We start from the raw sequence: 13418 nt of genomic DNA, 5'->3' as shown, positions 1-13418 counted from the left end.
ATCTCCTTGACATTAAAAATGTACAGCTCCTATGCAGCTGAGTTTATTCCTGCTATATTGAAGTATACAAAACACGAAGCCATTATACCAATAATAGAGCCATTTTCCTTAAAGGGGATGGCTAGTAACCAATCAGTGGGAATCAGTGGGAATGCTGAGGGATGATTGTTCCAATCCTTGTGGGATTCATTTAAGAGTACATTATATATCTACTGTTGTGTGAAAATTATTTGCTTCAGAACGGTCTCATATTCAAGTAATGTGCAGATTAATGCCCCGTCACTGACCAGGCACGCTAACCTGGAAACATTAAACTGCACATTACTTGAATATGAGACCATTCTGAAGCAAATAATATTCACACAACAATAGATATATAATGTACTCTTAAATGAATCCCACAAGGATTGGAACAATCATCCTCCAGCATTCCCACTGATTCCCACTGATCAGTTACTAGCCATCCCCTTTAACACAACATTTCATACAATGATGTCAGTCTGCAATATTTCTGATCAAGTGGTATGAGGACCTCCACTGTGCTGCAGCATCCAACAAATATGTTCATACAATATTCACATATATATCTAAGAACATAAACCATGCAGAGTAAGACTAACTACAGTGTAAAAAGCTGTCCGTACAGAACCGTGTGGCACATATTTCATTTTAAAAGATCCTCAGATATCTCCTTCCCCCCCCCCCACTTGTTTGGTTTTTTAAAACTACTGTAAAACATGATATATTCGCGGCACGAAATTTTCGCGAATTGGAGCCGACGGCCTTTTTCGCGGCAAGAAATTTTCGCGAATTGTCACTTGCGTTCAATGCATATAATGTAGATAAGAAATTTCGCGAATCTTGGCGCTCGCGAAATTCGCGAAATTAAAATGCACGCGAACATTTCTCGTTTTACAGTACCTGCAGGAAGCCAAAACTATGGTAAGTAAATCACTGCAGCACTATTTCTGTTACGGCAAACAATACCGTCACAATCACACCTCTTTTTTCCCAAAATACTTAGCATTACCACCACTCAAGACACACTTCAAATGCTCATTAGAATGATTAAACCTTAATACACCAGCAGAATCATTTGACTACTTTCGCATTCATATTCATCCCAAACGGAATGCATAATATCTGGCATGCGCATTTCACTCAGATGGAGACCATGACGTTGGAAACAGACAGTGCAGTGCATCTGATATTCATCCACACAAAGTATGCACCGTTTGGGCATAGCGCACTCTAAATAGTGTCTTTGTAGAAACCACTTGTGCTGAATAAGACACATGTTCTCTATACAGAGTGGAGTCTGAAAAAAATGTCCGCATCATTTTGAAGTTATCTTGTTTGAAGTAACATTCAATCATGGGTTTCATGATATGTCTTGGTAGAGTTATCCTCCCAGCATTTCTGGCACCCTTTTCATTTGGATCTTTGCATGCATGACTGAATGACAGACAATCTTTAGAAGACTGCAAAATCTCACTTGCAACAAGTGGCTGGGTAAAAATTAAAACAAATTTTGAAAGAATCTGAAGCATACATGCAAACAATAAGACACACAAACACACACACACACACACACACACACACACACACACACACACACACACAGAGTAAACAATGCATAATGCAGTGTTAACTGGTGGCTAACAAATGAATCAAGCTTATGGATTGGCTTAAGTTTATTGCTGTAAGACGTGCGCACCAGCAAACTATATATAACAAGTTAGCTGATCATATCACATTCTTGCAACCTTGAAATCATTTCCTTGAATACATAGGTCACGAGGTCATCTATCTGGTAGCCAAATATCCCCCCCCCCCCCCCTTGTGGATTACACAAAAACATGGCCGGCATCTTACCTGCATCTCCTGATGGAGCTTTGGCTTTGCTCTTAGCCTTCACTGGAGATGCCTCCTCGGGGCGGGGCGGAGCTGCCTGGGTGGACGGGGCAGCAGCAGCCACCACAGGGGCGGCCTTCTTCTGCACCACCTCTTCGACAACCTTTAGAGAAACACACACAGGGCCTTGCTACAATCATTTTGTTTTTGTTTTTCCCCTGCAACTTGCATGATATGGCCAGAAGGCAAATTTTGAAAGTCATTCTTAAAACCTCCTATTTCCCTGAAACTCACACACACACACACACACACACACACACACACAAACAAACAAACAAACACGAACACACACACACACAAACAAACAACACAAACAAAACCTTGACACAGTCATTACAGGTATTTTTCTACACATTCCTCCATGCAAAAAAAAAAAGGAAACAGAAAAAAAAATATCCCAATCAACAATAAACCCCCTAAAAAAAATAATAATAATAATAATGATAAATAAAGCAATAGAGAGATTTTATGGAATTTCATGCACAGGAAAGATGAGCACAAATTCTACGTCATGGAATTGCCACTGTGTGCTTGACTGACCACAAATTCAGAATTTTCATAATTTTATCATCAGCTTTTACATTCCTATTCCTCTTGTTTCACTGCTTTTATTTATGCAAACTAATTTTCAGAGCACATAGGCCTCATCCTTTAAAAAAAAAAAGAAATTAAAACACAGTATGCCCATCTTATATGCTTGTAATGCTGTAACCACACCCAAATACACTCATATAACTATTCCCATAGTGCATTGACCTTACACTAGACTCAAATAGTAGCCCAGGTACTAGTATACAAATGGTACACAGGACTGTGTGCATCACTAAGAATTGTGTGCATAAGGTAATTATGGAATATTCAACCGACAAGGCAAAGCCATGAGGGGACTGAATTCCATAGTTACGACATGCACACTATTCCTACTGATAACGGTCGAATTTAGCATTAATATGAAGAGTACCTTGGGTGGCTTGCTCTTCGTTGTGTGCGATTCCTTTGGTGGAGGGATGGACTCCTCTACAGGGGCAGCCTTGTCCTCCACAACAGTCTCCTCAATTACTGCCTGCTTGGGGGGCTTGGGCTGCTTGGGTTTCTTGGGGGACGGCTTCACCTTCGTCTGGTGTTCAAGAGTTCAGAGAATGGTCCAATTTATCAATTTATATTCAATTTTTAGTTCACGGTAGGTGGTATTCATAGGGATAGAGGATTTTGCCTTTTTATTGCACTTTAGCAATCATCTTTAATGATCACATGCAGCACAGTTGAGAGTAGGTATTGATAGTATTCTTGCAGAAACTACAGTCCTTCTCAGCCATGGCTGTCTTTACTGAAATATCTTTCAGGGTAAAGCAGACATAATTAACAGCAAAGTTGTGCAATACATACCAGCTGTTAAACAAATAAATAAACAAATAACATGATGCACAATGCCATGATTTTGTAGTCCACTGGCCTGAGACTCATATTTCTATATTTGAGGATTGTTTCTCAACACTTCATTAGTGCATTGATGCAATAAGACACTAGACATATAAAAAAAAAAAAAAAAACTGAAAAAGAAATACCTTTTGGCATAAACGATTTAAAACTACACATGTACGTCTGGATAGGTAGGTATGTACAGCTCTGTATATGTGTAAATTTCTGGTTTACATGTTCTGTTGATTGTTTGCTGTCATTCGTACAAAGTGAACACTATACACTTGTACGCCATGACAATATCATACCACAAATACAACACAATGAAGTCTGCACTGTATTTTCAATCGATTAAGAGTCATAATATGTGCTTCATGTGTACATGTAGGTTACTCTCCGTGCCAAGCATTTGTTGTAAGCATGCGGATGGACAGCAATAATTTGAAATAGTTTACCAATGCTTAAAGGGATGGTACAGTATTGGTGGAGAAGAGAATTGGGCTTTTAACTTTTTGTGAGATACCAAGAATACACTTATGAAATAGTACAGAGCATACCATTTTAAGTGGAGTTCAAAGTTTATTTGATGAAAATCGGGTTTGAAATAACAGAAACATCCAAAAACAAAGTAAAATAAAGCGATCGTAATAAAAGTGTGGGTCCAGTTTTCGATATCTCAGCCATTTCAAAACCAATTTTCATCAATTAAACGTTGAATTCCTCATGGAATTACATGCTCTTTCATATTTCATAAGAGGTTTTTCATTATCTCACCAAAAAAATGTCAGAAACCTGAAATTAGGTCTCAACCAAAACTACAGATCCCTTTAAACACCATACTGGAAATATATTGGAACTGTATCCACAAGTCTCTAGCCTGCTAGCTGGCAGAAATAAATTTCATACCATGCAAATATAAACTAGGCTGCACTGAAGAAACTACTGAATTACAAAACAAACAAACAAACAAACATGAAATCACATACTGTATGCACCTATCACAAACAAATAAAGTCCAAACAGAGTGTTAAGCCTTTACCTTCTCTTCCTTAGCTGGAGAGCTCTTCACATCAGATGGTGGCAGCGGGGCTGGCTGCTCGGCAACATAGGAGTCAAATGCCTGGACGACTGGTACTTCTTGCTGTAAAATCCCAGGGCTGCTGTCTTGCTTTTCGCGCTCGCGCTTTTTCTTCTCGAAGAACGGCTTGCGCTTCTGCCGTTTGGCTTCCCGCTGGTGCTGCTGCTCTTTCTCAAGTCTGGCTCGCTGCTCTGCTACTGCCTGCTCATAGGACTTTTCCTGGATCCCAAAGGCAGAGACGGCATATACCACGAAGGACAGCACCACAAAACCGCCAAACACAAGGAGGGCCAGATTCTGCGGCTCGTACAGATCGACAACCATGATGATGCTGAACAATTAGTCCGTTCCAAAGGAAGAAGAACTGCAAAAATATGAACACCAAATTTTACAGATTATAAAAGCTTTCATCCAAAACTGAACTGGCTGGGCCCTGTTGTTGGAAATTTGACTTGTGATCAAACACAACACACTACAAAAACACAAGTACTGCCAACAACTTGCCTATGATCTATATGTTCCATTGCTAAAAGAGACTTGCATTTGATCGCAAATTGCATTTGAGTTTCGCTCAGTATTTGATGATAAATCATTGTGGACAACACTAATTCAGAAATCAGCTAAAATGAATTGTTGAAATGGCTAGCACATTATCTACACGCTGCAGTAGATGAAGACAGCAAATATTGAATATGTACATTAGAAATATGTGACCTACAAATATAGAGCATTATATGACCTACAAATATAGAGCAAATGCTGAGGTGAAGAAAATACTATACAATTTCCTGTAATACCTTAATTCAGGGTACTAAAGGCTGACTTAACATCCTCAAAATTTTGCCCATTGATAAACAACTCAATTATGCCAATGATTTTAGTCCCTGAAAGCACATACTTTGATTCAACATAGAATTAAGTTACATTGATTAATTGTTTAAACATGTTGATAATTTTCAGTAGTTTTAGTTTATGACTTTTCCATAAAGTCAAATACCATACTTTATTTACATGTATCCATCCCTGCACGCATGCCACTGTAAACTACCATATGCATGAGATTGACCAAGTTTGAGGATGAAGCTCAGACATTAAGGAACTCTGAATTGGTAGTTAAAGGTACACCAGCTGATTCTCTCACATTCTGATAAATCTAAACATAGCAGCTATGTTTAGATTTATCAGAATGTGAGAGAATTAGCTGGTGGTACAGCTACTGAGCATTGGTAAGTTTGTCAGCAGATGCACCTTTCAATTGTGGCATCACAAGTAAAATATTCTAATTTGACTGCCAAAAGCATGTGTGTGTTGGTGACAAGCAACACTTCCTCAATCAAATAACATTTCATGTGTTCAAGCTTTCATTCGCGATTGTGTTTAATCTGAATGAGCAAAGTAAAATTGATTATTTATAAACATTATAAAAACATACAATGGTAAAAAAGTAGAGAAGAAATCAGTACAAGGTCATATAGCTGACCTAGCCATAAGACCAAAGAGTACACAGAGGTAGAGAATTTGAACTAGACATGCCTCTCTTTGGCCTCAGGAGCAAGTTAGTACTGAGACTGTCATTTACCTAACACAAGATGGTAATAGACTAGACCAAAAAATCTGACTGTTGTTCAGTGGCCTCTTGTTAATGATGGTCGCTGTTGGTGGTCGCTACTACAGTCGGCCCCTCACAACAGACATACTGTATATTAAACTTTCATTCCCTCTGCTGTGTGGACTTAGTTATCCAATGAGAACAAGCAGGAAATGGGGTAGAATTCCCTTTTTTCCGTTATAACTGATCACAAAACTTGGCATGCATATCTCTATAAATATTCTACTTCCTGTTCAATACAGTCCATCCACCTTTGGTGTATCGTTGTACTGCTGGCAATACCAAGAACTCAAGGAATAAGTCAAGCTCATCAGTTCCATGATTTATTCTTCTTATACACACCATTTTGCATACTTTATCACACTCACGTAAAACAGGATTCAAACTCTTTTTGCAAGCTGCCCTAAATTCGACCATAACGCCCTCCAAAATTCAATCGCCTGCTACATATAGAAATCTACAAAATTGTAGATATGCTTTTGCACAAAGTTAAATTTTGTAATGGGAGGTCGAACCTTGGTGCAACTGTTGTTTTTTGTAGCATAGTAGATTCTACCTCTGTCTGTTGTGACGCGATCGAGTTGAGGGTTGAGAGTTGGCAATCATGCATTTTACGGCCCTATATTACCGGTGCAAGATTTTACCCTAATCGACAAGCAGTGCGTGCGAATTTGAGTTTATCAAGCACCAGGGGTTCAGCAGCACGTGTTCCGGCGGTACTGGACCGACTACTGTACTGTGTGCCTGTTTGAAATTTCGCATATGGATGCAGTGTGTGTATGTGTCAACATGTGCGTGCGTAAATGAAAGCACTTAAGGTACACCACATGGTTGCTCTAACGCCCTTCCCTGCACGGCATGATCGAGCAGAGACAAACAGGGTGCTGTGCACACAACGGAACGCAACCAGTGGTAAACTTTTGCCCTTTATTAATGAATTTAAATGAATGGACGTGGAAGCTGCACTGCATCTCACGCAGGGGATCAATAAATAATTAACCAATTGCAGAGGACATATCGTCGCTGGGGCCAGGGGTGACAAGACCTTGTATCTGCAATTTTGGTGAAAATGACTTTTTTGGATTAATGGTCAGTTAATCAGTTAAGTGATGTCCTGTCCAAATCCTAGATGTCTTACCCCAAAATGAAGCCACAACAGCATGTCAAAGGAATGTCTATCCTATTGGATACAGTGCAGTGCTTTGGCTGCTAATTGTGCTATGTTTTTTTGCTCTCCTGAACATTTGACATTTTGTAGATCAATACAAGGTCTTGTCACCCCAGCGACGATATGTCACAGCAAACAAAAAAGCAGGAAGAAAATTTCTCAGTCTACAAAGAAATAAATTTATAACAAGTTCTCATACTCCGCAGAGTAATCACATTGAATAGCTTTATTGTCATTTCTGCAATAAAGACGAGGCATCAAGTTGGCATACCCCATACAGTGGAAACTTGCTGAATGTGGGAGGGCATTACAAGACTACCGTAGTTATGGGTAAACTCGGCATAGCGGTAAACTTGGCCCCCAACGCGCACGTTACAACTTAATAAATGCGCGCGCTGCACTGGGGGCCCCCGAGTTTACCCATAAACTACGATACCGTAGTTATGGGTGGGTAAACTCGGCCTAGCGGGGGGTAAAGTCAGCCGCCAGCGCGCACAGTACATAAAATTGTACTGTGCGCGCTGGCGGCCGACTTTACCCGCTAGGCCGAGTTTACCCATAACTACGGTACTGTTTTTCAAGAAGCCCGACAAGACAGGTGAATACAGGTGAATACATGATAATACACAACCACACGTGGACATGGTCCCGTACCAAGCCAAGGTCAGTCGGTACGAACGGCCAATCACACACACATCCATTTCATACATACAGCTGCACCATCCACTGAACACAAGCACTCACTGCACTGCACTAGCACGCACTGCCACTTGCTCTACATAAAGAAACGTGCTACCCTGTGGCGACTCTTCAACACCAACGGCCTACCGTCGCGTCGGCGCGGCTACGCCTACCTACTGCTTGCGTCAGTGCAAGCGCCGCCTCGAAAGTAAGTGGGCACGTAACCCATCACAAACATACAGCAAAAGAACGCTCTTTCACCATGAAATCTTTACTTACGTGAGAGAGAAATGGTAGTTGGGGAATCAAGAAGGTACGAAAGCTCTGTTATCGCTCATAACCATTCCTGACGGAAAGTCACGCTAGGTTTCATCAACGATGGTGGAACTTTCATTCATTCAGCGACTAGCAACTGTGCCGTACCTACGAAAGGATGTGTGCTGTAGCGGAAGAGCCGGGTTGTGATAGATCAAAGCTGATTGGCTGATCTGACAACCTGTCATATATTTTGTCGAATTACAGAAGCTGTTTGAAAAAATAGTTTCTCAGCATTATCTGCGGACCTGCTGGAAATTACCAATGTGATACTTATATTCTACTTTGGAGGTCGTTTGATTGCGTGACTGCAACACAGACATAATTTTTTATCTAATCACTTTTTATGGCCACTTGATAACATTTGAAAAAATAAACTGGAGTTGAAATATGGCTAAAAATGGGTGATGAAGTCAAGGGTTTATAGGATAGAACAGCCAATTGCCAACATGGCACTGCAAGATGTATGATATAGACTTATTGAAGGCAAAGTACCTAAAATATAAAAAGTTTTATCATAATATCTTCATTTATGTATTAAAATGATTACAATTATTTTATTAAAATTTGTTTAAAGCAATTGTTAAACATGATATCCTACTAACAGAGATTTTTTATCCAATTTAGATTATATATTATTTAGAAGAGACTGGTACATATTTGCACTCATGCAAAGTGTCGCAGCTGCGTCGAAGTGGCCATAGATGGCGCAAGAACAGTCAACGCCAAAGAGATTTTTCTCCTCCCCACCCAGTATCTATCAACCCGCTCTGAGTCAACGCTGAGGCTCAAACCTCTGACTCGCACATGGGTTTTCCACTACTAGTATTTCCAAAGAACATCAAGAGTTTGATCGCAAAAAAAAAGAGTTAACTCTATTGGTATTGATCTGTGATATTTCCATTCAAAGCTGTTATAAAAAAAAGAAAATTATGAAAAGATATGATATACTTTTATTATAATAACTTCTATCATAACTTCAAGAATATTTTCTTGTCGTGTAACGAGTGAGGTGCCAAAAGGTTAATTGTTTTGCTAAATATGTCTGATTATGGACCTAACAAACTCTTCAATTATAGCGATCAATACGCTGAAGAATACATTATTGATGATAATATGTCTCACTTTTTTGAAATACTGTAACATGCAGATAATCACGCCTGGCAAAAATGGAAAGATATTTAAGATATTTGTAGCTACTCCCATCACACTTCAATAACAGAAATACTGAATTTTCATCATTGTGTGGGGGTTTTTTTAGAGCTCTAAACAGTGCAAACAATACAAAACGGTTATCATTACTTCTTGTATAGAGTTAAAAAAGGAATTTTAGTCCAGTTATAAGTTAGTCTGTTAACAAAAAAAAAGAGTAAAATCTTTAATGTACAACAATGAAAATTCGATCAAAATCGGATACCTGGGAAAATTATGACGTTGTGAAGTTCTGCTAATTTCTGTGCAGAACAGTTCTCCCCCCCCCCCCCTCTCGCCTATGGAACTCCCTCCCATCTTTCCTCCGTGAAATTGACAAACTGGATCACTTCAAAGCCTCACTCAAGACTCACATTTTTCACCAGACATTTAATTGCTAACTGTCTTGGAGGAGTCTGCGCCTTTGAATGTTTCTGTGACAGATATACTATGGCGCCATACAAATGCTGTGGATCATCATCATCATATTTGATAATGAATATGTACATGAGTGAGCTGATGATGTCACCACCTCAGAATTTTTCATTGATTGTGTAAAAAAAAGTGATGAAAATTCAGTATTTCTGTTATTGAAGTGTAAAACATGATGAACTTCCCAGTTGAATAACTTCAGAATAATGATCAGTTAGATGAGGATTTAAGACTGGGCGTCATTGCATTTGATCGAAAAACTGTCACTTGAAATTCCAAAATTTTATGTACAAGCTATAAGACCTACGATAGGCTATATGACAAGTTGTGACTTCGGGGAATGATATCATCATTTTACTACTTTGTATATTCATATTAACTGTTTCAGAACTGTTTCCTGAAAAGTTAGCGAAACGTCAAAAAGTCTTTGATCGCATCACACAAAATAGTACAAGTATATAATTCATCAACATTGGCCCAAGAATCAAGATTCCAAAGGAGTATAGGCCTACTACTTAAGAAACTTATGAACAGTTTGATCGCAAAAGGAGGTTTACTCCATTTTGGTAATGTGAGATATTTACGGTTAAAGATGCAAAAGAAAAAAAAATGAATACGAACATAATAATGAGATATTTTTGCTCATATGAGTTCAAAAATATTCCTTGTTATGGTATGTGATCGAGGTATTGTACAGTGTATTACTGGAAATGTTTTGTTTTGTTGTTTAAAAATGGATCTTAACCCATTTTGTGATCAAACTTTCATATCCGTATTTCCGGTTTGATCTTTTTAAAGGAACTTTGATGGAAATTTAACGTGCATGCACATGTCAACGGAAGTCTTGTGCGGTGGTGGTATCATTGGGTCATCTAAATTAATCACATTGAATCAAATCACATAATCAAATTGAAAACATGTGAGACATTGAAAGCCCGTAGCGCTCCTATGTTTGATTTTTTTTATCATCGCTGATTGCTTGATTTATACTCTATTATTATAATCACGCGTATATTCGGGATAAACAGAATCTGGTGTCGAACTGCACAATAGGCTTACTTTATCAAGTTAGATATGGTTCATTGTGTTATTCCACTTATGAGCCTGTATACTCATTTAAAGGAATGAATGAATGACATCTCTATCACTATTATTAATGCCATGTGTATCATAACGCTTTTCTCGTCTGATTTGGTTTATATCATTTCACTTTTTGGTAACTGCAATCGATGAAAGCTATAATAATCTCATCTTCTTTACCCGTTTCGTAATTCTTGATTCGGATTTTTACCTCACGTTACAATGCCTATAAATGGAACTAATAGGCAGGTGCATGAGAAAACTGAAGACCTTTGGATGTTTTGAACACTTCGAGATGGAATTGCAGCAGGTTGCCTCATTCACATGCACTTCATCAGCATGTCACGTATTGTGGGTCTATGATACCTACTCAGCATCCTTCACCTCGACGTGACGCGCCACGTTTTCAAAAAAAAAAGGGGGGGGGGCACTTCAGACTTCTGGTGCCACTTTCGTCTTCAGCCCAACTTCTGTAAGGTGCCATTTCCGGGTTTCTTCAGCTGACAAGCAACAACCCCCCCCCCCCCCCAAAAAAAAAAAAACACAAAAAAAAAAAACACACAAAAAAAAAACACACACACAAACAAACAAAAAACAAAACAAAACAAAGCAAAACAAAACAAAGCAAAACAAAACAAAACAAAACAAAACTAAACTAAAAACAAAACAAAACAAAACAAAACAAAACAAAACAAAACAAAAAATAAATAAAACAAAACAAAGCCACTGCGCTCACACTTCAAGGTTTCTATATCTATTTCTTTCTAGTCCCACTATAATACGCACTTCCGGGGGTTTTAAAAAAGCGGGGGGGGGGGGCATGAGTGGTGAAACCTGGGTATTCCTTTGTGGGTGCAAAAAAGTGGGGGAGGGCCCGAGCTCCCCCCCCCCCTTCCCGTGTTCCACCGGCCCTGAACTTGACTGCTATTCATCACTGTCTTGATGGTACGTGTGTCTAGATTAGATTCCAGGCTAAATGCGCACACCATTAAAAAAAAAGAAAAATGATAGTATGTCGCTAAAATTTCCAAAGGCTCACTATGTTTTGTTTCCTACATTTGGTACAGTCTTTAATAAGAGCAACCACGTGATCGTGACAACGAATAATAACCTGGTTTCATCTTCTCTCAACAAAATGCTGTTGCTAATATTGTCATAGGTAGATTACTACACTCAGTTTTATAACAAGAGATTTTGAGATTGCATGTTAATTGCATCTCAACGGAATACTGATGCGAAGGGGAGTACGAAACGGCTAAAAAAACAATGAAAATATTCATATCCTTCATTCCTGCTCGTCCATAATATATCGACATAATTTGCTTACTAGTAATTATGATGATAGACCAGAGACATTGATTTTATGCACGTGTAACGTATAATTATGTCTGTCGACGCAGAATTTAATGGGGGTGGGGGTGAGATATTGCTGGTTTCTTTGATACAAAGTCTGAGCGAATTATAATGAGAGTCAAACATTAGAGATCACGAAGCAACAAGCGTAAGGTTTGTGGACAGGTGTACTCGTAAATGTTGGCCAGCATGGTGGAAATTTGAATGAGTCACATTCCGAATAGTTACTCAACCTCCCACTGTCAAAACTCTACGATAATGCAAAACCACGCTTTTAGCATTTTACGGCTAGCTGCACGTGATGATCTCGTGATTGCGCACTGGCCTCTCTTGCACTGTTGCAGGGTCTTCATGCTTAGCTAATTTCGTGGTCGCGAGTACATACGACACAATTGCAACAAACAAAGTCTGGAAATCCCCTAGGTACTATTAATGAACTTGATATAACTTGCAGAAAAATATAACCTTTATCGCCGCATGTCGGGGCAGTGGCAGATCATAACACGATTATGATTGTGCAATGAAAGAAATTTGAAGAAGGTCGATAGCAAAATTGTTTCAGACCATACAGGACGCGTTGCGCTATCTCAGGGCTTTCTAATCGAGTCTCTGTTTCAGCAATGTTTCACCATCAACTAAATCACTGACAATGGCATGATTATTATGACTGGACAGTGAACATTCGCAGATAATTTATGCCGAATGGATTCGTTTACTAGTATGTACCAACTACATTACTGCTGTGTACGGTAGTACGGTATTTCGGCTATTTGGCCAAGCATGCAAAGTGAAGTGTCGGGGCGGCCACAAGAGAGACGACTCGCCTAGAACGCCAACAGCGCCCTCTGTATATGTTTACACACGCCATTCGTTCGCAATCGAACATTGCCCGCGAATATATTTTGCAAGATTCTGCCTTTGCCGTATAATCGGTCTTTAATTAATATGAATTCTACCTAGAACACGTAAAATGAAAGGCATGAATAAAAGAATAAGATCTCAACACATGTAATTCATTATCGATTGGTCTGATCGTTACTTTGCTCCCCCAAAATCGGCCCGTGGCATATATTTCCGAGCGAAATAAACAACAGACAAGCACCGCGCATAGCAATCTGCGCCAAACTGGTTTTGACCGGTTTTTCTTCGCCAAAAATTTCCATCACTCCAGACGCATT

The 13418-nt window shown here is 39.2% G+C and overlaps 1 protein-coding gene across 5 annotated transcripts in view; it reads right to left on the bottom strand.

Moving 5' to 3' along the window:
* Positions 1 to 8283, bottom strand: part of LOC139718242 (ribosome-binding protein 1-like) — a 75340-nt gene extending 67057 nt beyond the window's left edge. For all 5 annotated transcript variants that reach the window (XM_071629719.1, XM_071629720.1, XM_071629722.1 and 2 more), the window contains exons 1-4: positions 8149 to 8283; positions 4373 to 4775; positions 2876 to 3031; positions 1876 to 2017 (exon numbers count right to left, since the gene is read on the bottom strand). In XM_071629719.1, coding sequence (XP_071485820.1) covers positions 1876 to 2017; positions 2876 to 3031; positions 4373 to 4735 — 661 coding nt within the window. In that variant the 5' untranslated portion in view covers positions 4736 to 4775; positions 8149 to 8283. The remainder of the gene's footprint in view (positions 1 to 1875; positions 2018 to 2875; positions 3032 to 4372; positions 4776 to 8148) is intronic.
* Between the last annotated feature and the right edge of the window lie 5135 nt (positions 8284 to 13418).

Source organism: Diadema antillarum, unplaced genomic scaffold (genome assembly GCF_040938485.1).
Source record: "Diadema antillarum isolate AM-2024a unplaced genomic scaffold, OU_Dant_1.0 scf00000091, whole genome shotgun sequence".
Classification (NCBI taxonomy): Eukaryota; Metazoa; Echinodermata; class Echinoidea; order Diadematoida; family Diadematidae; genus Diadema; species Diadema antillarum.
Note: the sequence above shows the minus strand (reverse complement) of the source record. Positions and strands in the feature narration are given on the sequence as shown.